This window comes from Tripterygium wilfordii, chromosome 3 (genome assembly GCF_013401445.1).
Source record: "Tripterygium wilfordii isolate XIE 37 chromosome 3, ASM1340144v1, whole genome shotgun sequence".
In the NCBI taxonomy this organism is placed as follows: Eukaryota; Viridiplantae; Streptophyta; class Magnoliopsida; order Celastrales; family Celastraceae; genus Tripterygium; species Tripterygium wilfordii.
The window spans coordinates 3,555,428-3,579,220 of record NC_052234.1 but is presented as its reverse complement, the minus strand read 5'-3'; the positions used below and the strand labels follow the sequence as shown (position 1 = coordinate 3,579,220).

At 37.5% G+C, this 23,793-nt stretch overlaps 1 protein-coding gene across 1 annotated transcript; it reads right to left on the bottom strand.

The window, feature by feature from the left end:
* Nucleotides 1-13,409: 13,409 nt before the first annotated feature.
* LOC119995302 (lignin-forming anionic peroxidase-like) lies at nt 13,410-14,477 on the bottom strand. Its single transcript, XM_038841773.1, has one exon. It carries the CDS (start codon nt 14,441-14,443, stop codon nt 13,469-13,471), a length of 975 nt encoding a protein of 324 aa, XP_038697701.1. The 5' UTR covers nt 14,444-14,477; the 3' UTR covers nt 13,410-13,468.
* Between the last annotated feature and the right edge of the window lie 9,316 nt (nt 14,478-23,793).

The following is a 23,793-nucleotide window of genomic DNA, read 5'->3' as shown; positions in this document are numbered from 1 at the left end:
TTGGGAATATCACCATCAATAAAATAAGCTTAAAAATTAGGAAGGAAGAGATCTTCTCCTAGCAAATTATAATTCTCAAACTAATAAAAAAAGAGGACCTCCAACTCCAGCTAAACAGGCTAAACCTTACACTTTTTTTGCTACTTTTTAGAGAGAGAAAGTTGCGAGCACTCTCACACTGATAGCAGTATCCTAAAGTGACTTGAACGATGAAGAACTCCCTCGAAGAATAAACTTGAGACCCCCGTAGCTTATGTTTTCTTCTTTGCAGATCACCTCAGTAGATTCATAGAGGACTTTCTGACGTTAATCCTATAACTTGATATATAACCACGACCGAGATCGTTTTGGACGTAATCATATATGTATGATAATTGTATTTAGACTCTATAAACATATATATGTGCATATATATATATATATGATATTACTAACCTGATTATGATTTATTAGTTAATATATTTTAAAACTAATTTTATAAATAATATTTACAGGAACTTAAATTTTGTAATATATTGGCACTCTCTGCATTTTTTTTGGTAGAAAGTGTAGCCTCACATATCATGCGCAACAGCATTAACATGATCAACATGGAAGCACAGGCTGCGCTTATGTCAGAGGTGAAGACCAAAGATATAATTAAGCAAACTCTAATTTATTGAAAAACGTACGATAGAAATGAAGAACACTCCATTGTGTAGGCAGATTTATGGGCCATGTTTGGTCACTATTATTCTCAGTTGCGGGAGATCCCGCACTTTATTTAAAGTACGAGATCCATCTAACACCATTCACATATGGGCCCATCACGTGTGGAGGTTGTACTTATATCAAATGAATGGTGTTAGATTGATCCGGCACTTTATACGGCCGAACCAATCACCCATGCAAAGGTGTAGGGGGCGTATGTGAAAAAATCTCTCTCAAACTTATGGACAAAAAAGAAAGAAGACTTGACAAGCAATGAGAAATGTTTAATACATGTAATCATTCTTGAGCAAGTTGCCCAATGCATTACAAATGACTTGTTTATATACAAAGATACCAACGGGCAAAACAAGTAAATAAGGAAAGAATAAATTTTTGTTTTGAAAGCATATATCTCTCATATCTTCTTTCTTTAACGTTTCCTCTTTGCGAGCATTGCTTTAGTGAATCCCTTTGCTATTGCCTTGCATAGAATGAGGTTGGTGTCTAACGGTCCAAGAGAGATTTTCTTCTTGACTGACTCTGATTCTTCAATGGTAATAGATGATATGTTTGCTTGATTGTTGGGTTGATGTTTGTGGCTATTGTCAATGGCCAACGGTCCAATAGTTAAACTTGATTGTGCATGATTTCCTCCTTGATTTGTGTGGCTATCTAAGGTGACAAGAGATATATGGGAATTTGCTTGATCTCCTCCATGAGTTGCATGAGTGGTAGGGCTATTATCATTAACAGTATGATAATACCAAAAATTACTTTTCAATGATATCTCGAGATCATCAAGGTGACAAGCCGAAGCTAAGATGCTGAGAAGCCTAGCAAGTTAAGATGCCAAGGTGTCCATCATGCTAAGATGCCGAGGTGCCAAATGCCATCTCACCGAAGTGCCCAAACCTTCTCATCGAGATTTCGAATAAGACTGTCGAGGAGCCAAGACGTGCAACGGTAACCGAAGTATTGCCAGACGATACAATCGAAGTAATGTGACTGCAAGGAGTAGAGCATCTTGACAAGACTGAGATGCCACCTCGGCACAACCAAGTAGAGTCATCTTGAAAACTCCTAGTTTTCGTATATCTATCACTGACTTTGTTATGGTATATGGAGTGGGACCCGCATCCATGCATGCTAGAAATTAATGATACCTTGATAGATGAGCACTATATTCATTCCATGTTTTCCTATGTGCACCCTTTAATCTCACCAAAATGCACAATCTTATAACACCCCATTATCCCCTACCACATAGTCCCTGAAAACTCTTTCATCCTTCTTCTCTATTCATCTTCTACCTCCAAAACCTCCATAGTTCTTTTTTGCCTGAGCATGAGCTAAGGCACATACTGTTGTTGTTGTCGTTGTTGCCACCTCCACCGAAACCCATCACCAGATTTGATTTCGCCAACCCTTACCCAACTACTTTCATTCAGGCCGACAACACTAGAGACCACAACCACAATATCCCTTCCATCAAATCTATACCCAAGACAGAGATTTGTAAAAAATTAGAGAGAGAGAGAGAGTGGGGTTTGTCTGGGTTAATGAGAAGCTAGTGATTGTGTCCTTTAATGTTGCTCATCAAGTGTTTGATAAATTGCATCTTCCACATTTTTCATTGGGTTTGTAGTCTCTGCGGGTGGTGTAATGGCCCAAGAATGAAATCACGGATTGTGAGTCGTGGAGGGTGTCCAGGATTTTCATTTTACAATACTTGATTTGGTGACAACCAATCTTTCTGGGTGAGTTTGTAGTGCTGGTGTTGAAGTGAGGAATTGTGTGAATTGAAGAATGAGGAACCCAAATTCAACGAGAAGAGAGGAGGCATAGTTGTAGATTTAGGGTTTGAAAAAGGGGGTGTAGATTGAGTTTTTAGAAAAACTGAAAATGGGGTATACTCGATAATGTTATTTTTTAACTTGGGTGTTTTAAGATTGTGGTGTACTTAGTTAGATTTGGGGTGCATATAATGCTCATCATATTGATAATTATATATATATATCTACTATATACTCTTAAATCCGAAGATTTCGCGTGATTCTACGACGAGTCTGGCAGTTTTTATCTACTCGAGGGAGTGGTTGGTTTTTTGGTGGGGTCCTTGGTGAGCACAATGACATCGTTTTGGTGCCCTTTCCATTTTGTATCCAACCAAACCGACGTCGTCTTCAGTTTTTTTTTTACCAAAAGCTTGAATAAGACAAAAGAAAACAGTAGAAACTTCACGGATGCTCAATCTGTAGGTGCATGTATCAGCTTTTCATGTATTTGTATGGGTGAAAGGCGTGGTTTCCACGTTTCTTCAAGCTCTCTCTTATCTCCTTTCCTATCGCTTTCTTCTTTGGTGAGATCATATCGTCGATTTCGAGGATTGATGCACGAGTGTACGCCAGACGTATTTCTACAGCTGATTGGCTGTAGCGCCTAACGTGGCTTCAGCTCTTTGCAATGAAGCTTCTAGGCTCTAGACTATCTACTGCGATCCTGGCTCTGGGTATAAGGGTATTGTTGAAGCTCTTCGTGGACGGGAAAATCCTATCACTTTTAAAGATCTAAGAGACAAATTAATCTGCCAGAAGGAATATATGAAGAAACTTGAACTCAACAACAGTGTCAATGTGGCCACTGCCAACTACTCTCAAAGGCACCCCTCAAACAACAACAAATCTCACAACTCAAATCATTATGATAGAAACTCCAACTCTAGGTCCTTCCCTCCTCGACAAAATGGTGGATATGGTGGTGGAAATAGATCACAACAGTCAAATGGAGGGGGGAACTATCAGTCCAACTATGGTGGAAATCAGTTGAGATCGCGAGTCTTGTGCCAAATTTGTGACAAACCCGAACACTCAGCTAGAGTCTGTCGAAAACTCAAATCTTTCATTTCTAAATATGCACCAAGTGCAAATTATGTAGCTAGTTCAGCAGTGTTAAGCCATGGCTTGTGGACTCCAGAGCCAATCACCATATGACATCCGAGCTCGGCAACTTGTCCATCCACTCTGAGCACGATGGAATAGATGAAGTTTGCATTGGGGATGGCACAGGTTTGGCCATAACTCATCAAGGTTCTTGCAAATTACACACTCAAAACCACAACTTCACTCTTTCACACTCTATGTGTTCCCACCTTGAAAACCACAACTTCAAGAGTCCATTCATAGTACTTCTCCTGATGTTGTTTTACCTCACGGTTCTCTACCTGATCCCAATCAAGTTCCTATGATTTCATCTATATCTTCTCATGGTCCCACCATCCCTGATTCCCTACCTTCCACTCCAACTCCTGCCCTTCCAGTGAACCCCACTCCCACGACATCAGTCAAACTATCACACAACTACCACCACCAACTGTGATATATCTCCAGCTCCTACTACAAATTCTCTCACTCCAACTTCCCTAACACTCTCTCCAGACCCCTTACATCCCCTTCTCGTGTCCACCCAATGACCACAAGATCAATGAACCATATTTACAAGCCTAAGACTCTCTATAACACCACTCTTCACCTTCCTCCTTTCTCTCCCAAACCTCACACTGTTCGATCTGCTATTCAATGTCCTAAGTGGACCACTGCAATGCAAGCTGAACTTCAGGCCTTGCATCAACACAACACATGGACTCTCATTCCTCCCGAACCTACTCATCGTCCTATAGGTTCCAAATAGATCTTTCGTATCAAATGCAACTTAGATGGCACCATCCAAAGCTACAAAGCCCGTCTTGTTGCTCAGGGCTACCTCCAAAGTCCAGGCATCGATTATTCAGAGACCTTCAGCCTAGTGGTTAAACCTACCACCATCCGTCTCATCCTCTCCATTGCCACCATACATCATTGGCCCCTTAAACAATTAGATATTAACAACGCATTCCTCAATGGATCCCTCACTGAAACAGTAGTAATGAAGCAACCTCTAGGCTTCATTGACAAAGATCATCCTAAACACCTCTGCCTTCTTCGCAAATCTATTTACGACCTTTACAGGCACCTCGCGCTGGTTTACTGCCTTACGGAATGCCTTGCATCAACTTGGTTTTACTACTTCCCGTGCATATTAATCTTTAATTATTTACAAATCTTCTTCCGCTGTCATTTATTTGCTAGTTTAAGTGGATGATATCATTTATTTGTTGGTTTTACTACCTCCACCTGTGCACACAGATTAATACGCAATCACACAATTTAAAAGTTTAACAATGTTAATTGAGAGGCTTTGATCCAGCTACAGTCAATTAGATTTCCCTAAACAACGATCCTGACTTTGGTCCAGTTGCAAGATCTTTTCTTATCAAATGAGTGTTGGTTGGTCTATCGAAAGAGTTTCCTAAGACAAGCATAGGCACCAAGAAATCGACAATTGCACAATCTAGGATAATGGTCTATTATCCAATCAATTATGTCCTATGTTCCCAAAACTTGGATCTTACGCAAGTTCTTGTTACATTGTCAAACACCAGGTCATGGTCAGCCGAATATGTTCAACTAACAATTCCTAGAATTATGATGTTGATCAGACATGTATAACAATAGGAAATAAGGAATCAATCCAGAGAACAAAAAATTAAACTCAGTCTGATTGTCAATCAAATATGTGCATATGGTTTGTGGTAGAAGAATTACCAAACCCTAGCTAGAAAAGAGTTTAGTTACACATAATCATAATAAAAACCACAAAAATACTCATTAACAATGTTCGAATCAATGGAGGACTTGAGATTTTTCAATGGAGATGAATTGCCCTAGCTTTTATGCTCCTCTTCTCCTTCATGTCATCACTCTCTCTGTCCAAATTTTTGTCTCCGTTCCTCAGTACCGGCAGCCCTATTTATATATATATATATATATATTTTAACCCTAAGTTGGCCCAGCTGTGTTTTACCACATTAGCAAATTTACGTGCAAGTCTGATTCCCACGTTCTACGGCCGCAACAGGTCACAAGCAGGTTATAATTTCTATCCAGTAACAACTTTATTATCTAGCAGTACCTATTCATAAAAACACCAATATGGGTAGTATTTTGCACTAATCAACATAGAAAAATAACAACTTTAAGCCCAGAAAAATAGGTGTATTTTACACCTAACAACATCCCCCAATTTATTTGCGATGACGAAAATAAATAAAACAAAGTTAAGTGAATGAAAAAGAATAGAGACTTAGCTGATTTAAGTTGTCAAAGATTGTGCTCTTCTTCCACATGGGTTACCTCCCATGACGTGCTAAATTTATTGTCTTTAGCCGGACATAGCCTTAGACTCTGTCAGAGATCAAAGAGAGGAGATATACCACTTCATCCACGATAACTTGTACATTCTCCCAATAAGGCGTTACTCAATGGCCATTGACCTTGAATGTTTGATCAGAATATTGATGTTTTAATTCTAATGCGCCATGAGGGAACACAACTTGTATCACATAAGAGCCATGCCACTTTGATTTGAGCTTTCCCAAAAAAAGTTTCAAACGAGAGTTATACACTAACACCTTCTGCCCAACAGAAAAATTCTTTCGCACGAGCTTTTTGTCATGGTACCTCTTGGCCCACTCCTTATATAACTTTGCATTCTCATAGGCTTCATGCCGCAATTCTTCAACCTCCTTTAGTTGCAAGCGATGCCTATCTCCAGCTGCCTTCATGTCAAAATTTAGCTTTATAATAGCACAATAAGCGCGATGCTCTAACTCAACTAGCAGGTGACATTCTTTTCCATAAACCAATCGGAATGGAGACATCCCTATGGGTGTTTTGTAAGTAGTTCTGTATGCCCACAATGCATCATTCAAACGAAGAGACCAATCTTTTCTGTTTGGATTCACTATTTTCTCAAGAGTGGTCTTGATTTCTCTATTGCTTATCTCCACTTATCCACTCGTCTGAGGATGATATGGGGTGCCCACACAGTGAGTTATCCCATATTTCTTCATCAAGGCAGAACACGTATAATTATTAAAGTGACTTCCGCCATCACTAATGATGGCTCGTGGGATTCCAAAACAAGAGAAAAGATTGTCCTGTAAAAACTTCACAACCACTCGATGATCATTAGCTCTTGAGGGGACAATCTCGACCCATTTGGACACATAATCAACACCGACTAAAATATATTGGAAGCCAAAAGAGTTATGAAAAGGACCCAAGAAGTCAATTCGCTATACATCGAGTAACTTCAGAATTTCAACTTTGACAACATCTTTCATATGCGGGTTCAATTGCCTTTGTACCTCTCTAATGGGCTTTGCATCATTCTTCAATAAAATCTGGTGCATACACCTAGTTTGGATGATCCCCTTTATGTCTATGATGGTCCACCCAAGAGCCGTCTTATGTTTCCTCAAAATTCCGATAAACTTTTCTTCCTCCCCTAAACTTAGATTGACAGTTACTATCATCGGTAAAGTGTTATTATCACCCAAATAAATGTATTTCAAGTGACTAGGTAACTGCTTCAGTTCCAAGTTAAGTGCTTTAACTGTTGAGGGAACAAGAGATGCATTAGTAGGTGTCAGTTGCTCAAAAGGTGAAGTAGTCTTACCACCATAGGGCCGGTTCAACTGGATTGCTTTCACAACCTCCTCTATTCGGTCATCATTCTCCAAAACTCCTTAGAACTTATTTTTTCATTCAAACCATACGCCACCACTACTTTAACTGGATCAACACTGGTAACCGAAAGCACCTCACTCATAAGATCATGTGTAGTATCAACATTAAAACAATCACTATGATCATCATGAGATTTGAGAGCATCAAACACACGAAATTCCAGTTCTTTGTCATTCACCTGCATAGTTACAGTCTCCTTTTTCACATTAATGTTCATATCAACAGTAATCATAAAAGGACGTCCAAGAATGATAGGTAAAGATGAGGATCTCGGGCTATCCTCCATATCCAACACAGTAAAATCAGCACGCAAGATTAAATCATTCACAGTTACCAAGACATCTTTTAAAATCCCTTTAGGTCTTTTGACATTACGGTCGGCCAACTGTAAAATTATAGAAGTCTCTTGGAGCTCTCCCAACCCAAGTTTTTCATAGACACAATAAGGCAATAAATTTATGCTCGCTCCAAAGTCTAATAGTGCATTTTCAAAAAATTGATTTCCCACTTTACATGGTATGATAAAACTACCAGGATCTTTAAGCTTTGGTAGGAGTTTATTTAACAACATAACACTAACTTCTTCTTTCAAAGTAATTTTTTCATGGGCAGCAAATTTTCTTTTTTGAGTACAACATTCTTTAAGAAATTTAGCGTAAGAAGAAATTTGTTTAATAATATCAAGCAATGAAATATTAATTTCAACCTTACGCAAATTCTCAAAAATATCATGTGCTTTAGAATCAGTTTTCTTTTTGGCAAACCTTTGTAGGAAAGGTGGAGGATCTCTTTCCCATTCCTGTGTCTCCACTGGTGTAGTTTTGCGGTCTGTCTGCACCCTATCTATAGCTTGATTGCAGTTTGTAGTCTCTGTTTGCCTCTGCACTGTCTTGTCAATTTGTTTGCCACTCCGGAGAGTTGTTACAACTTTTAGTTGCTCTTGTTGTCCAGCTGGGTTGTTTAAGGGTTGTGAAGGTTATTCTCCCTTCTTCCTCTCACTAATCTCCTTAGCCATTTGTCCTACTTGAGTCTCTAATTTTTGAATGGCTTGAGTTGTTGTTGCATGAATTGCATCATTGTGGTCTCCAGGTCACTCCTCTTTGCTGGTTACTGCATTGGGGCTACTGTGTCAGAGGTGTTTTGATCATTCCTCCATGAGAAATTTGGGTGATTATGCCAAGGATAAGTTTGATTGCTCATGAAATTTCCTTCTCCCAAGTAATTGGCTTGTTCTTGGTCCGACATAGATGTCAATGGACAAGCTTCAATCATATGATCATTATTCAAACAAATAGCACAAATAATGATTGGCTTTGTTGACGAAGGAGCTTTTACATTCATTCCCTTCATGGCTTCTACAATCATATCAACTTTTTGATTGATATTTTCTATCTCATCTTGTACCATAGTGTCGACACTTACTTCATCCATGCCTTGCTTCCTTGTTGAACTTCTACACCTTGCAGAAAATTGTTAGGAGTCTTCGCTTAAGTCTTCGAATAGCTCTATCGCTTTCTCACGGCTTTTCCGCATCAACACTCCATTACAAGCTTAATCAACCTTTATCCTAAAATTTTTGAATTCTCGCAAAAGTTGTTTGGTCCTATAAGTTGGAAAAAGTTGTCTCAAAAATTTAGTTGCAATCTGCTCCCATGTGCCAATGGAACCTGCTTCAATAGAGTTATACCACATCTTGGCTCCTCCTCTAAGAGTGAATGGGAAGAGTACCAATTTTAGATTGTCAGCAGTTATCCCTGTCATATGCTGGGTGCGACAAAGATTAGTAAAATCCTTTAGATGTTGATGTGGATCCTCATCAAACCGCCCCTCATAATGTGGCACAGAATTCAGTAATTGGGGTGATAGGTTGGCATTAGCTGCTCCCGTAGGTTGGTATGTGATACATGATGGCTGGCAATAGTCTGTGGGATATATCTGTTCATCATGGTTATCCATGCATTACCCTCTACATTTCCATCGCCTTCTGCAACTTGAATTGCTCGATTAAGTGGATCTTCCGTCATGTTTCTTTGTCTCAATGCTCTAGTTGTTCTTTCAATTTTTGGATCAAAATCTTCTGGTGGCTTATGTTGAGAACGAGTATTGACCATGCAATTTAAGAGACAATCTTGTATCTGCAAAAGAAATTGATTGAGGTAAGTTTAAGTAGTAGAAAAAAACTAAATAAATACACACTACTGCCGTAAGAACAATCGATAATGAACTTAATAGTCCCCGGCAATGGCGCCAAAAACTTGATCGATACTTTTTATCATAAGAAATACTTACAATTCAATACCAACGGGTTTAACCGACTCGCAAGTGTACGTGCCGAAAGATAGAAAATAGTGAATGAGATTGAATCCACGAAGACTATATTAATTACCAACTGGCTACTAACAATAGTGTACAATAAATCACAGATACTTCAAAAATTAACTAACAATAAAATCGAACTAAATATCAATAGATGAAAACTAGCTTGGGTTTGACATGTCAACTACCTCCACCTATGCGCACAAATTAATATGCAATCACGTAATTTAAGAGTGTAACAATGTCAATTTAAAGGCTTCGGTCCAGCTGCATTCAATTAGATTTCCCTAAACAACGATCCTGACTTTGGTCCAGTTGCAAGATCTTTTTTTATCAAAGGAGTCTTGGTTGGTCTATCCTAAGAGTTTCCTAAGACAAGCATAGGCACCAGGAAATCGACAATTGCACAATCTAGGATAATGGTCTATTATCCAATCAATTATGTCATATGTTCCCAAAACTTGGATCTTACGCAAGTTCTTGTTACTTTGTCAAACACCGAGTCATAGTCAGCCGAATATGTTCAACTAACAGTTCCTAGAATTATGATGTAGATCAGGCATACATAACAATAGGAAATAAGCAATCAATCCAGAGAACAAAGAATTAAATTTAGTCTGATTGTCAATCAAATCTATGCATAAGGTTTGTGGTAGAAGAATTACCAAACCCTAGCTAAAAAAGAGTTTAGTTACCGGTAGTGATATACATATATAGGATTTGTGTACATAAAAGATCCATAATGATGTGGCAGCTGACTGGATATGCTGATTAGGCAAATTCAAAAGTCAAAAATCTAAAATCAAACCCTACAAATCACTTTTATCTCTCCTCAGATTTCACTTTTCTCTCCCCTCTATCTCTCCCTCTTCTCTCTCTCATGCGATTCTCTCACGGCCAATAATGGACCTCTATCGCACGGCCACTGATATGACCGCCGCTGCCACCAAAAGAAGCTTTCGGCCCCCAGGAGTAATGCCCAGCCACCACCTGCAGTCACCGATTGTTGATTTTGTCGAAAATCCATCATGAAGCCATGTGTATCCACTGGACAAAAATCACAGGTCCGATTGATTTCCAATGTCGGTTGGCAACCCAACCCACCAATGGACTCACCTACGTGAGGAGCACCTAGCCCACATCGATGGTCTGCTCCGGTGCGTTATTACAATGTCCCAAATTAATTAGACTGTCAAGAAAAATATTAATTATCAAGATGGGGAGCTGAGTTCAAGTTTCTTTGGTGTGATAGAGACCCACATAATATGTTGTGCACTCATCACAAACACAACCTATTGAGAGAGCAAGCTCATTAGAGAGAGATGTCGAACGAAGTCAGTGAAAAAGGATAGAGCCATGGGAAGGACTACGTGGATTATGGTTGGTGGGGGGTTTTGGATTTCTTTTTGATGTCCTCTTATCTAGTTTGATATGCTTGTATTGGGATATTTTTTGATTTGACTTTTCTTCCTTTGTTGCAATTTCTCTGGGTTTGCTCATATTCTTCATAACCTTTCGAAGTTGTTTGAAGGGCTTGATTAGTTTGAAGGTGTTGGTTCAGGTCATGGGTATATACAGAGTTAAATACACTTTCAATGCGCAATGTAATAAGGATGTTGGTGTAAATTCATTTTGATTTACATTGTTGCTGCCAGATAAGATAATTAGGTTTTTATTTACAATTATAAATGAGTTTTGCAAGTTCTTTAGTAGTAATGAGCCACTGGTGATTAAACTTGTAATTGCTTGCTTATTTCGTTTCTAGTGGCTTATTACACTGTGTAATTGACAGTATATTTAGCTCTCCGGTGGCTTATTACACTAAAACCGACAGTTTATTTAGCCCATTCTGTTATTACGCTGTGCAATTGACGATGTATTTAGTCCAGAAAAATCTTAATTATCAAGATGGGGAGTTGAGTTCAAGTCTCTTTGGTGTGATAGAGACCCACATAACATGTTGTGCACTCATCACAAACAGGGCCTATTGAGAGAGCAAGCTCGTTACAGAGAGAAAATGTCGAACGAAGTTCGTGAAGGAAGGGCATAGCCATGGAAGGACTACGTGGATTCTCGTTGGTGGGGGTTTTCAGATTTCTTTTTGATGTTCTCGTTATCTTGTTTGATATGCTTGTATTGGGATATTTTTTTATTTGATTTTTTATTCCCTTGGGTTGCAATTTCTCCTGGTTTGCTCATATTCTTCATACCCTTTCAAAGTTGTTTGAAGGGCTTGATTAGTTTGAAGGTGTTGGTTCAAGTCATGAGTATATACAGAGTTAAATACACTTTCAACGTGTAATGTAATTAGGATTTTGGTGTACATTCATTTTGATTTACATTGTTGCTGCCAGACAAGGTAATTGGGTTTTTATTTACAATTATAAATGAGTTTGTCAAGTTCTTTAGTAGTAATATGCCACTAGTGATTAAACTTGTCATTGCTTGCTTATTTAGCTTTCAGTGACTTATTACACTGTGTAATTGACAGTGTTTTTAGCTCTCCAGTGGCTTCTTACATTGTAATCGGTAGTGTATTAAGCCTAATATGTTATTACATTGTGCAATTGACAGTGTATTTAGTCCAGTGATTTATTACAATGTGCAATTGACACTGTATAAAATTACAAGTCACCAATCACAAACACAAGAGAAAGAATGAAGAAAAGAGGTGAGGAGAGAGAATAAGAAAGTTGGAGAGAGAAGAAAGAAGTACAAAAAAGTTATAAAAAAAGGAAGCAAAAGGCTAGCTTGATGAGGATAAGCGGGAAATTGAATATAAGATTTAGGATTTCTAAAAGATAATCTATGTGACATGCCAAAAACCACAAAAATACCCAATAAAATGTTTCGAATCAATGGAGGACTTGAGATTTTTCAATGGAGATGAATTGCCCAAGCTTTTATACTACTCTTCTCCTTCTTGCCGTCACTCTCTCTCCGAATTTTTGTCTCCATTCCTCAACAGCAGCAACCCTATTTATATATATAATATATATATATATATATATATATATATATATATATATATATATATATATATATTTAACCCTAAGTTGGTCAGCTTTGTTTTACCACATCAGCAAAATTACGTGCAAGTTTGATTCCCGCGTTCTGCGGCCGCAACTGGTCACAATTTTTGTCCAGTAACAACTTTATTTTCCGATAATATCTGTTCATAAAAATACCAATATAGATAGTATTTTACACTAATCAACATAGAAAAATAACAACTTTAAACCCAGAAAAATAGTTGTATTTTGCATCTAACAACAAGAATACAATAACACTAAGTAGAAGAATCCATAAAACTCAGAAAAAACAAAAGTAATGAAAGCTTCTTCTTTCTCGGTCAATGTTTGCGGCTTTGTGTCTTTAAAGCTTCCGCTTTCTATAAATGACTAGTCCCTTTTAATATCCCTTAGGTTAAATCCCCTATTAAAACTGTTTCCTAAATCAAGTACAATTGAACCAAGTACTCTTCACTACACTTGATAGAAATTATCAACAATTTAATTAGCTACTTATCTATTCCAATTTTTATTTTACAATATAAAATATTTTTATCATCCTGAAATTTTGATTGGTTGAGAGATGAACACAAAATAATTTTTTCTTTTGATAATTGGGTAGATTAGATTGATTTAGACAATATCCAAAGGATGAATACCAAAACCCAGACTCGGATTCAACACAGAAACTTTACAAGACGGAAGACGCAAACCGAAGATTAAACAAGTGAAACATATTAGTTTGATGAGCGAAAAGATTTAGTAGGCATAAAAGATTCCTGGTTTTTTTCTTCTGTATACTACGTTTTAAGAATGCAAGTAAGTCTAGTTGACGGCGCTGCAACTTCTCCTTATCTGACCAGCAGAACCAGTGAGAACACCAATATCTCCCATCTTGATCATGGCAGATGCAAAATCAGACTTGAAAGTGTTGGGGTTCTTGCTATAATCATTGACAATGCTGTCCGTGGATCCACCACTGAAGAGAACTTGATCAGAATGAAGAAGTCCCTTCCGTTGTTGTAAATTCTTGAAGTAATTGTTGTCAAAAGAATTGGGCGTTACCAAATCCAATGGTGCCAAATTGCCACTGCCACCACTTGCTGGACAGCCACGCTTGCGAGTGCTCGCAAATCCAGCATCAATGTCGCTTGCGTTGTTGTTGTATATCCTATCGCGAAAAGTGAAGCATTGAGCTTGTCCTATTGTGTGGGAACCTGACAATGCAACCATGTCCCTTGCATTAAGGCCTTTGTTTCTGAATGATGTTATAAGTTGTTCAAGGCCGTCTGTGAAAGCAGGAAGGTCTCCACCTTCAGCCAAAGTTCTGCTTGCGGTGGTTGAGTCTCTTCTTCCAAGTTTCACTGTCCAAGATGGACCACCTACATATTCGGATGCATCTCTGGCGGCCACTGTAACGATATCTGCACAAGATACAACGCCAGGACATGCTTTCTCTACTTGGGCTTTTGTATTGTCTATGACTTCATAGCCTCTAACAGAACCATTATTAGGACGGGCAGTCTTCTCACTTTGGATTGAGGGGGTCTCGTCTAGTAAGATGGATGCATCGCATCCAAGAACGAAGCAATCATGGAAATGGAGGCGAATGAGAGATGCCGCCATTCGACGTTCTTTAGCGATAGCGGATCTAATTGAGGTACGTATGGTAGTGAGTGCGTTAGGGCATGTATTGTCATAAAAGGTTGAAGAAAGCTGGGCTTGGCATGTTGTGCTGATAAAGAGAAACAACATGAAAGCACCAATATTAGTAGAATGTTGAATAGCTGAAGTTGTCATATTGAAGGAGGAGTAGTAGAGAGTTGAGAGAGGAAATGATATTAGGAATTGGTGGAGAATGCATGCAAGGTATGCAATAATTTATAGGGGTTGAGATAGGCTATGCCGCGTGTGTGATACACTTTAATGTTGTATGCCAGCATTATCTGACTCGCTCTATTTTTATCAACAAACGAGTGTGTACGTGCATGACTTGACAACAGTACGTAATATACCTAGAGTTTGAAGAATTCATGGATGACTCTGGAGGATAGGATAATACTCCATAGAGTATAAAATTATCCTTTAAAATATTTGGAATAATATAACTTTATACAAAAGTGGTTCTTATACAATGTCTGCCTTATAATATTAAAACACTGTTGTCATTTGTGTTCTTCAAAAGTGGTTCTTATACAAAAGTGGTTCTTATACAATGAAAACGAAGAAGACAAATGACAACAGTATTTTTATTTTATACGGAGCACTTAGTATAAGAAATAATATATCAAATGACAAAAAAACTCTCACTCTCACTTTAATTGGGGTAATCCATACATATTATCACAAATCTTATATTATACTATAGCAACCTAATATCATATTCTTTCCAAACATCGGATAGGATTAAATTATGCATTAGATTGTAATATTATACTATTCCATACGGAGTTCCAAATGGAGCCTTATAGTGATATGACATTACTACATTAGGATAGAGGTCAGTCAATATTTCTAGCAATAGTGCTAGGTAGCCCATATAGTGGTAGTCCATGGGAGCTTAAGTTTTTTAAACGGAATTTTAAAACGTTTTAACTCTTAAAATATATGTTGGATTTTTAAAAAAAATTACATATTCGGAATCAACGCATAAAGTTTTTTTCTAACAAGATTTATTGTCAATAAGTTTTATTGGGTAAATCTTAATTCCATTTTTTTCAATGTTTTTTTCAATGGAATGTGCAAGAACAATGATCTATATTAAACAATAAATTTGGACAATGAATTTTGGGATAAAATAGTGCAATAAAATTATTCCATTGATTAACCGTCCGGATGGGTGTCAGGGCTGCACTATTTTAGTATAAATAGTAGGCTTGTTTATAGGTTTAATCATAATTTCAATTGTAAGTTTCTCTGGGTTTTTGAGAGGCGGTTGAGAGAGAGCAAAGTTGGGAAAAATTTTATGGTTTATCTCTTGGTTTATATCTTAGGTTTAATTGGGTTCAAGGTGAGAGAAAATTGAGTGTATAGTTGGCGAATGCTAATAAATGTCCAAATTGGTCTTCATCATAATTCCTGGACAGGGACCCACCTGCATGTAATTAATTTCTTTCTTTAGAAGTTGATAATGATACTTTGAACAAGTTTTAGAGTGTAACATTCAGCAAATCAAACTCAATAATCAATTCTACGCGTAATAGTAACATAGTGAATAATATAATCCACAAGTATAAGTGTGACTCATTCTTATGATTATGATTATAAGATAGAGTCACACAACTAACTATAATTCTGTTATGTATTAATGTATGGGTGTGACGTTTTCTAATTGAGTTTCTGTTATATTATGAAGAAGTTCGACTATAACTCATGTGTCAATACTAGATATGATAGATACGTCCAAATCAAAGAGAGGAAATTTTCACGTTAAAAGATGAGTGTTCATGTGAACCGTTCAAGAGGAGACTCTCTGGCGTTTACTAATAAATGATTTAGATGCTGATATAGGGAGACCATTGAACAAGTTTTCGTAACCAATAGAAAAAGTCTCTCTAATTTATTATAAGGCAAATAAATTTTAAACAAGTAGAGTCATCTTGGAAACTCCTGCCAACCGAACACCAAGGGGAATAGAGGGTCTTGAAGGAGATTGACTCCAACTAGAAAATAAATCAGGATGAGATTCACCCTCTATAAAATAAGCTTAAAAATTAGGAAGGAAAAGATCTTCTCCTAGCAAAATTAGAATTCTCAAACTAATAAAAAAAGGGGACCTCCAACTCTAGCTAAACAAGTTAAACCTTACATTTTTTTTGCTACTTTTTAGAGAGAGAAAGTTGTGAGCACTCTCGCACTGATAGCAATATCCTAAACTGATTTGAACGACGAGGAACTCCCTCGGAGAATAAACTTGAGACCCCCGTAGCTTACGTTTTCTTCTATGCAGATCACCTCAGTAGATTCAAAGAGGACTTTCTGACGTTAATCCTATAACCTGATACATAACCACGACCGAGATAGTTTTGGACGTAATCATATATGTATGATAATTGTATTTAGACTCTATAAACATATATATGATATATGATATTGCTAACTTGACTATGATTTATTATTTAATATATTTTAAAACTAATTTTATAAATAATATTCACAGGAACTTAAATTTTGTAATTTATTGGCACTCTCAGCATTTTTTTTGTAGGTAGTTAAAGAAATAAGGAAGATATTTTGCACGGATTGATGAAGGTCGGTAAAATAATTGAATACTTTATGCTCAATATCGATTCTGATTAATAAAATGAACAAGCTATTTTATTAATAAAAGTGCTACGTACAAGCAACTTTAATTACAGATTGTGTACCGTGTTTTAAATCATTTATTTTAACTGGGAACAAATTACAATGAATTGAAAGACGCATAAAAAATAAAACAATTGAATAATAACAAATTCTGGAAAACAATCACACTAATGTAAATGATGGTGGAAAGTAGTTATATTAGTTTACAACACTGCATATCCTCCTTATCTCCCCAGATGAACCAGTAAGAACGTCAATGTTTCCCATTTTAATCATGGCGAAAGCGAAGTCGGAGTTAAAGAGAGAAGGATTTTGACTGTATTCATAGACAATTCCTTCACCCTCAATTTTCAATGAAATACCCACAAAGCGAAGACCCAGATATTGTCGCCAAAACACCCTATTTAGAGTGTATTCATCTATAAATCGAAATGGGTCAAGAATTAGGAGCCCAAACAAATATAGGAGCACTGGTTCTATATATTGTTGTAACGACGTTTTCTTCTCAAACAGTATATAAGACAATTCGAGCTTCTTATCATAGGCTTATATCGAGGCTTTGATTCCTAAACCTTCTCCTAGTAATATTAGAAAGAAAGTGCATTTCTCATTTCATTTGTGCCTGTATACAGAAGCTGAAACCATCTCTCAATATGACTCAATTTAAATTAATCAATCATTTTCGAATCTTCGTAACAGTCGGTGATGGATTGGCGAGCATTTGTTCCTCCTTGGTGGCCGGACTCCTTTGTCAATGGTGAATGATTCAAACGGGTGTGGGCAGATTTATGGGCCATGTTTGGTCACTATTATTCTCAATTGCTGGAGATCCCGAACTTTGTTTAAAGTATGTTCAACTATTGTTGAACACCAATATAAGTACTGAAAAATAACTCAATTTAATCCTTGCAACTTAAGAAAATTGTTGTTGAGTATAGTGAGAGGCAAGGGTATCTCCCGCAGAGGATTGGAATATAATTGTAAATTAAATTTAATTGTGACTCGAGTTAAACAGTATTGTGGCTCGAGCTAAACGACTAACTCAGAATAATCGGTAAGAAGTAAAAAAAGCGTATTTTATTCTTATAAGAGAAAGAGTCAAGGGAAAGTTATCAACCACTAACAATCATGTACTGCTACAACCTTAATATATATTTCTTAATTCACGAATGACGATGTTTAAGATAAAACAAGGCGTGTTGATTTTATCTTATTGCTCTCTCTTAATTGGTATGCCAAGTGCATGGCATGCACTCCTTAACTTAGTTCTTACGATGCAATCTAGAGTGACATGTTCATAGATTCAACACTCAAGAATCATTAAGCACAAAGAAAGCAAACATACTAAATTCATAAGATGTGGCATGCATCTTACATGACCTAGAAATCAATTCACTGAATATGAGCTATCTTATTCATTGACTACTTGAGACTTTATGAAGATATGGGTGATCAATCATATCGTCCTAGCAATAGAATCCTAAAACATGTATCTAAGCTTGCACTCAAAGAAACATATCTAAGATTTCATCAACAAGTAATATAGTGAAAATATTTTCATTCAATCTCAAGAAATAAGATTAAAGATTAACGAAGCATCAGTACAATCATGTTCGGGCTTCAGCCAGCCCCCTAACTGAAGGAAAATTAGCCACACATCATCTGTTTTGAAGACTAAAATACATAATAGAAAGAGAAAACCAAGTAGTAGATCTCGGATGCTTGCTTCTGGTTTCACCTTCTCTTCGTGCTCTCCGTTCTTTCATGTCTTCTTTGATGACTTTTACATCCCTTTTATAGTTCAACAATAGGGCACCACTGACTGACACTTTTTAGACAATATAGGAATCAAGTCCAATTATTATAAGGAAGTGTTTCTTCTAATTGATATAGAACTTGACTTTCAATACACTTCTCTTTATGGAAACTGAACTTAAACTGACTGAGAGAGTTGTCATTGACTTCTAACACAAGATTCGAGTGCCCCGTAATCTCCCAAGATTTGCTGCGTGTCTTGAGTACCAAGAATAGTAACTTGAGGTATCAAATCTTCTAAATTCGCATATAATTTCTGCACTGAACCACTGATGCTAAAACTGATGCAACTTCCTCTAGAAAACTCCAAATCACAAACTGTAAAATTATATGGAAACTAGACTTCTAGATCTTTCCAATGGTATATCACTCGTTGTCCAGTTCTTCCTGAGCACGTTCAGTTTATTCCGTGAAGTTGACGAATCTGTTTAGGAACTTGACTTGGCTTCAAAATTATGAACATATTCATCTTTTCTCATTTCACCATATTTTTGCCTCTTTAGCTCTCAATCACCGTTAGGGACGTATTCCTTCAAAACTTACACAAAACACATCAAAACAACCAATTTCACAAAGGAAACTAGTGCAAAGTATAGGAATAAGGGATGCAAAATGTACATAAATATGTGTCATCAAAGTACGAGATTCATCTAACACCATTTACATGTGGGCCCATTACGTGTGGAGGCCGCACTTACACCAAATGAATGGTGTTAGATTGATCCCACACTTTATACAGCCGAACCAATCGCCCATGCAAAGGTGTAGGGGGCTTATGATAATACCAAAAATCACTTTTCAATGATATCTCGACATCGTCAAGGTGACAAGCAGAAGCTAAGATGCTGAGGCGCCTACCAAGTTAAGATGCCGAGGTGCCAAATGCCATCTCACCGAAGTGCCCAAACCTTCTTATCGAGATTTCAAGTAAGACTGTCGAGGAGCCAAGACATGCAACGGTAACCGAAGCATTGCTAGACGATATAATCGAAGTAATGTGACTGGGAGGAGAGCATCTCGACAAGACTGAGATGCCACCTCGGTACAAACAAGTAGAGTCATCTCGAAAACTCTTGGTTTTCGTATACCTGTCACTGACTTTGTTATCATATATGGAGTGGGACCCGCATCTATGCATGCGAGAAATTAATGATATATTGATAGATGAGCACTATATTCATTCCATGTTTTACTAAATGCACCCTAAAATCTCACCAAAATACACAATCTTAGAACACCCCATTGTTCCTACCACATAACCCCCCAAAACTCTTTCATCCTTCTTCTCTATTCATCTTCTACCTCCAAAACCTCCATAGTTCTTCTCAACTCGGGCACCAGCTAAAGCACCTACTATTGTTGTCGTCGTCGTCGTTGCCTCCTCCACCGAAACCCATCACCAGATCTGATTTCGCCAACGCTTACCCAACTACTTTCATTCAGACCGACACCACTAGAGATTGCAACCACGATATCCCTCCCATCAAATCTATACCCAAGACAAAGAGATTTGTAAAAAAAGAGAGAGAGAGAGAGTGGTGTCTGGGTTAATGAGAAGCTAGTGATTGTGTCCTTTAATGTTGCTCATCAAGTGTTTGATAAATTGCATCTACCACATTTTTCATTACGTTTGTAGTCTTTGCGGGTGGAGTATTGGCTCAAGAATGAAATCACGGATCAATTCAAAATCACACACATGGGAGTATGGTCGTTTTGATTCCATTCCATGGAATTTGGGAATCATTTGGAACATAGAAGGTTTGAGGCTCTCATTTTGTTGGTTCGGTGGCATGACGATGCAAGAAGGTTGAATTTGCCTTGCGGGACGCGTAAGCTCTCTCAAAGTACGATGCTCTTGGGCTTGGGCATGAATGTACTCCATAGGAGGAGGTGCGTGAATGTTTTGCCCAAAGTGAGCATATTGTGGCACTTGTGGCATTCGAGGCATATTGTAATACATGGAATGCACATAATTATATGGGGGAGGCATATGATACGCAGGAGGCATATTGGGAGGTTGATATACATTTTGCGGGGCAAATTACGTTGTATTGTCTTGTTGAAGTGGTTGAGGTGCATTTTGCAAAGCATGCTCAACTTGAACATTTGACAAATTTTGTGAATTTGGCGCATTTTGGGCATTGCCAATTTGGGCATCTTGCCCATGCATTGAATTCATCAACTCATCAATATTCACATGTTGCAAAAGACGACGCAATGCATCAAGATTCATGTCACTCCCACATACACTCCCTGCATCACTTGCATTTATGTCACTACCTCTCCCGTCTCTATTAGACCCACGGCTACTAACATTATCTCTAGGTTGAGACATGATGGCAAGGAACAATAGCAAGTAGCACACAAAAGTAGCAATCAACCAAGTCAAGTAACACAAGATTTTTTTTCAATCAACGAACAACCAAGAACAATATCAAGCAATAACAAGAGCAGAGATAGGAATAGAACAACAACCAATCTTAGGAACAATAACACACCAAGATGTAGCAAGTAGTGATAGAAAGAAAAATGCGTAAAGGTCTTTCGAACAACGTATCACTACCAAGCAGCAAACAAGGTGGCATCCATCGCCCACAGGAATCTAAGTTAGCCCCATCTGCAAAGTTCTCCCCACAATTTTTTTTCTCTCTTTTCAACAACTACACTTGAAAGCAAGTAAAAGGGAGGAACGAAGTTACCCTTGAAGCGTGACCGTGCTCCTTCCTAGTTGATGGAGTTTAATAGCATAAAGCTAGCATCTCCAAGCCACCCAGTTCCGTCTCTGACACTCGCTTCCCCTACAACGACGCCAAAAACTTGACCGACACCAAAGTGTGTGTTTGTACTTATCCCAAGTGTAGTATATCGGCAAGTAATAAATCGGTGAGTTTGGTATTGATCCACGAGGAAGCAATGCAAATTTGGTGGTGAATGATATGCAAATGACTAGCTAACACTAATAAATGCAATGAATAACAAATAAAAGCAAGTAAATGAAATGGGCCAAATAACTTGGTAGCATGAGCGATTTTGTAATCAAAGTAAGCACGAATTGGATTTAAAACAATTAATTAAAAACCTAGTTCCTAATCCGTTCCGGTGGCTACTCGGTTCTCATACTCAAGGTATCATCGCAAACACATACAACCATATACAATGCATTGTGTGATACTATCAATCATGCATATGCAAAGAGAATTGAGATATAAGACTCCTATTCATACATGGAGGCCATCGGGTCTCTTAGTCTACGATGAATGCAAAGGGATAAACACCTAATATTATGGATTAATGTTCCCCCTTGGGGCTCGGCTTTGCTAACACCCTAGTTTCACACTCAAAGACAAATTAACCATAACTCTCCCATAGACATTCCTAAAGTAACCCAAAACCCCATCATCAATACACATAATTAATAGCTATGCAATGGATTACTCAATTAATTAAGGAAATCATGCATTGGAGTTTAACACTTTTCACTCAAGCACATCAAATTAAATCCCTATACTAGACAATCTAAGAATAAATCAATATGCCATTCTATTGCACCCAATCACACAACTATCACAAAATTAAAAGAGAGGGATCAAAGCTACGACCCTTTGAACATGCCTTGAGTAATCAAAACCTTGCACCCCACCGCTAGGGGTGTAAATATCGGGTTTCAGTCCGGTTTCAAACTGAAACCGAAAAAACCAAATTGATTCGGTTTGTATTCTAACCAAACCGGGCCAAACCGTTGATAAAGTGTAAACCGTTATAAATCAGATCGAAATATTCAGTTCGGTTCGGTTTATTCGGTTTAAACCGATCAATACAGATTCTTCATACAAATCTCAAATCTGGGCAGTTCACTCAAAATATTACAGTTTACAGAGTTCAAAAATTACGGTACAAAAACTGGAAAAAGTTCAAATAAGACTTCAAATAGACAAATACAAGATATCAATCATACTCTAACTCTAGGCTATCCAAAACAATCCAAAAGTCCACTTCTGATACAATAAACACCAAATACATTAGTTCAATAAGGCATAAGGCCATAAGCCACAAAGCAAATAGCCAACAAAGAGGCAAGGCCAAGCCAATCAGCCAAAGATCACCAGACCAGTCAGTCAGTCACCATCACCTATAAGAAATAATAAAGAATGAAGTGTTAAAACATCACACATTAAGAAATAATAAGTAATGTTGAAACCTAAAAATTAAGTAAGACTATACAAATTATATAGTCACATTCTCATACCTTTTCCCAAAATCGAGTCTTAGTTGGCAGTTGTTGCACCATTGTTCTTATTCCTAGCCATCTCTATAGTAAGAAGAAAAAAGATTCAAATAAACATTCATAATTGATAATTCATTCATATAAAGTATAAAAAAATAATGCTCTTAGTTTTATTTTACCTTGTTCAAATGCCTCTTGCTCTCCCAAATCTTCCTCCATTAATTTATGAAAAGGTATACTTCCAATCCAATCCTCCACACAAATAAGCGATTCAACAATATGAGGGGTGAGGGAGCTCCTAAATGAATCCAACACTCGTCCACCTGTACTAAATGCATATTCGGATGCCGCTGTAGAAATTGGACTTGCCAAGAGGTCCCGAGCTATAACCGAAAGGATAGGAAACCTAGATGAATTAATCTTCCACCAATTCAACACATTAAAACTATCTCCATCCTTTACATTTTCAATGCCTTCTCCTAGATATTTATCCAACTCAGATAGGTTTTCTCCACCTCCAACTTCAGAATGCAACATTCTAAACCTAACTTTTGCTCGATTTTCAGCCGACTGTTCCTCAATTCTAATGGCAGCAAATGAAGAAGAAGATTCACTTGGAGGAGGATTGTGCACCAAATGCTCATTTTTGTATTCATTAAACATCTTGAACGTGGTGGACTTCACCTTCTCAGCAACTTCAATTGTAATAGATTCTTCATACATCTCTTTCAATGCCAGAGTTACATATTGCAACTTGTATCTCGGATCGAACACAATCACAATAAAGATCAATATGTTTAATTTA

Coding starts and splice junctions, on each gene's coding strand:
- LOC119995302 (XM_038841773.1), bottom strand. CDS start 14,443: ATGACAACTTCAGCTATTCAACATTCTACTAATATTGGTGCTTTCATG.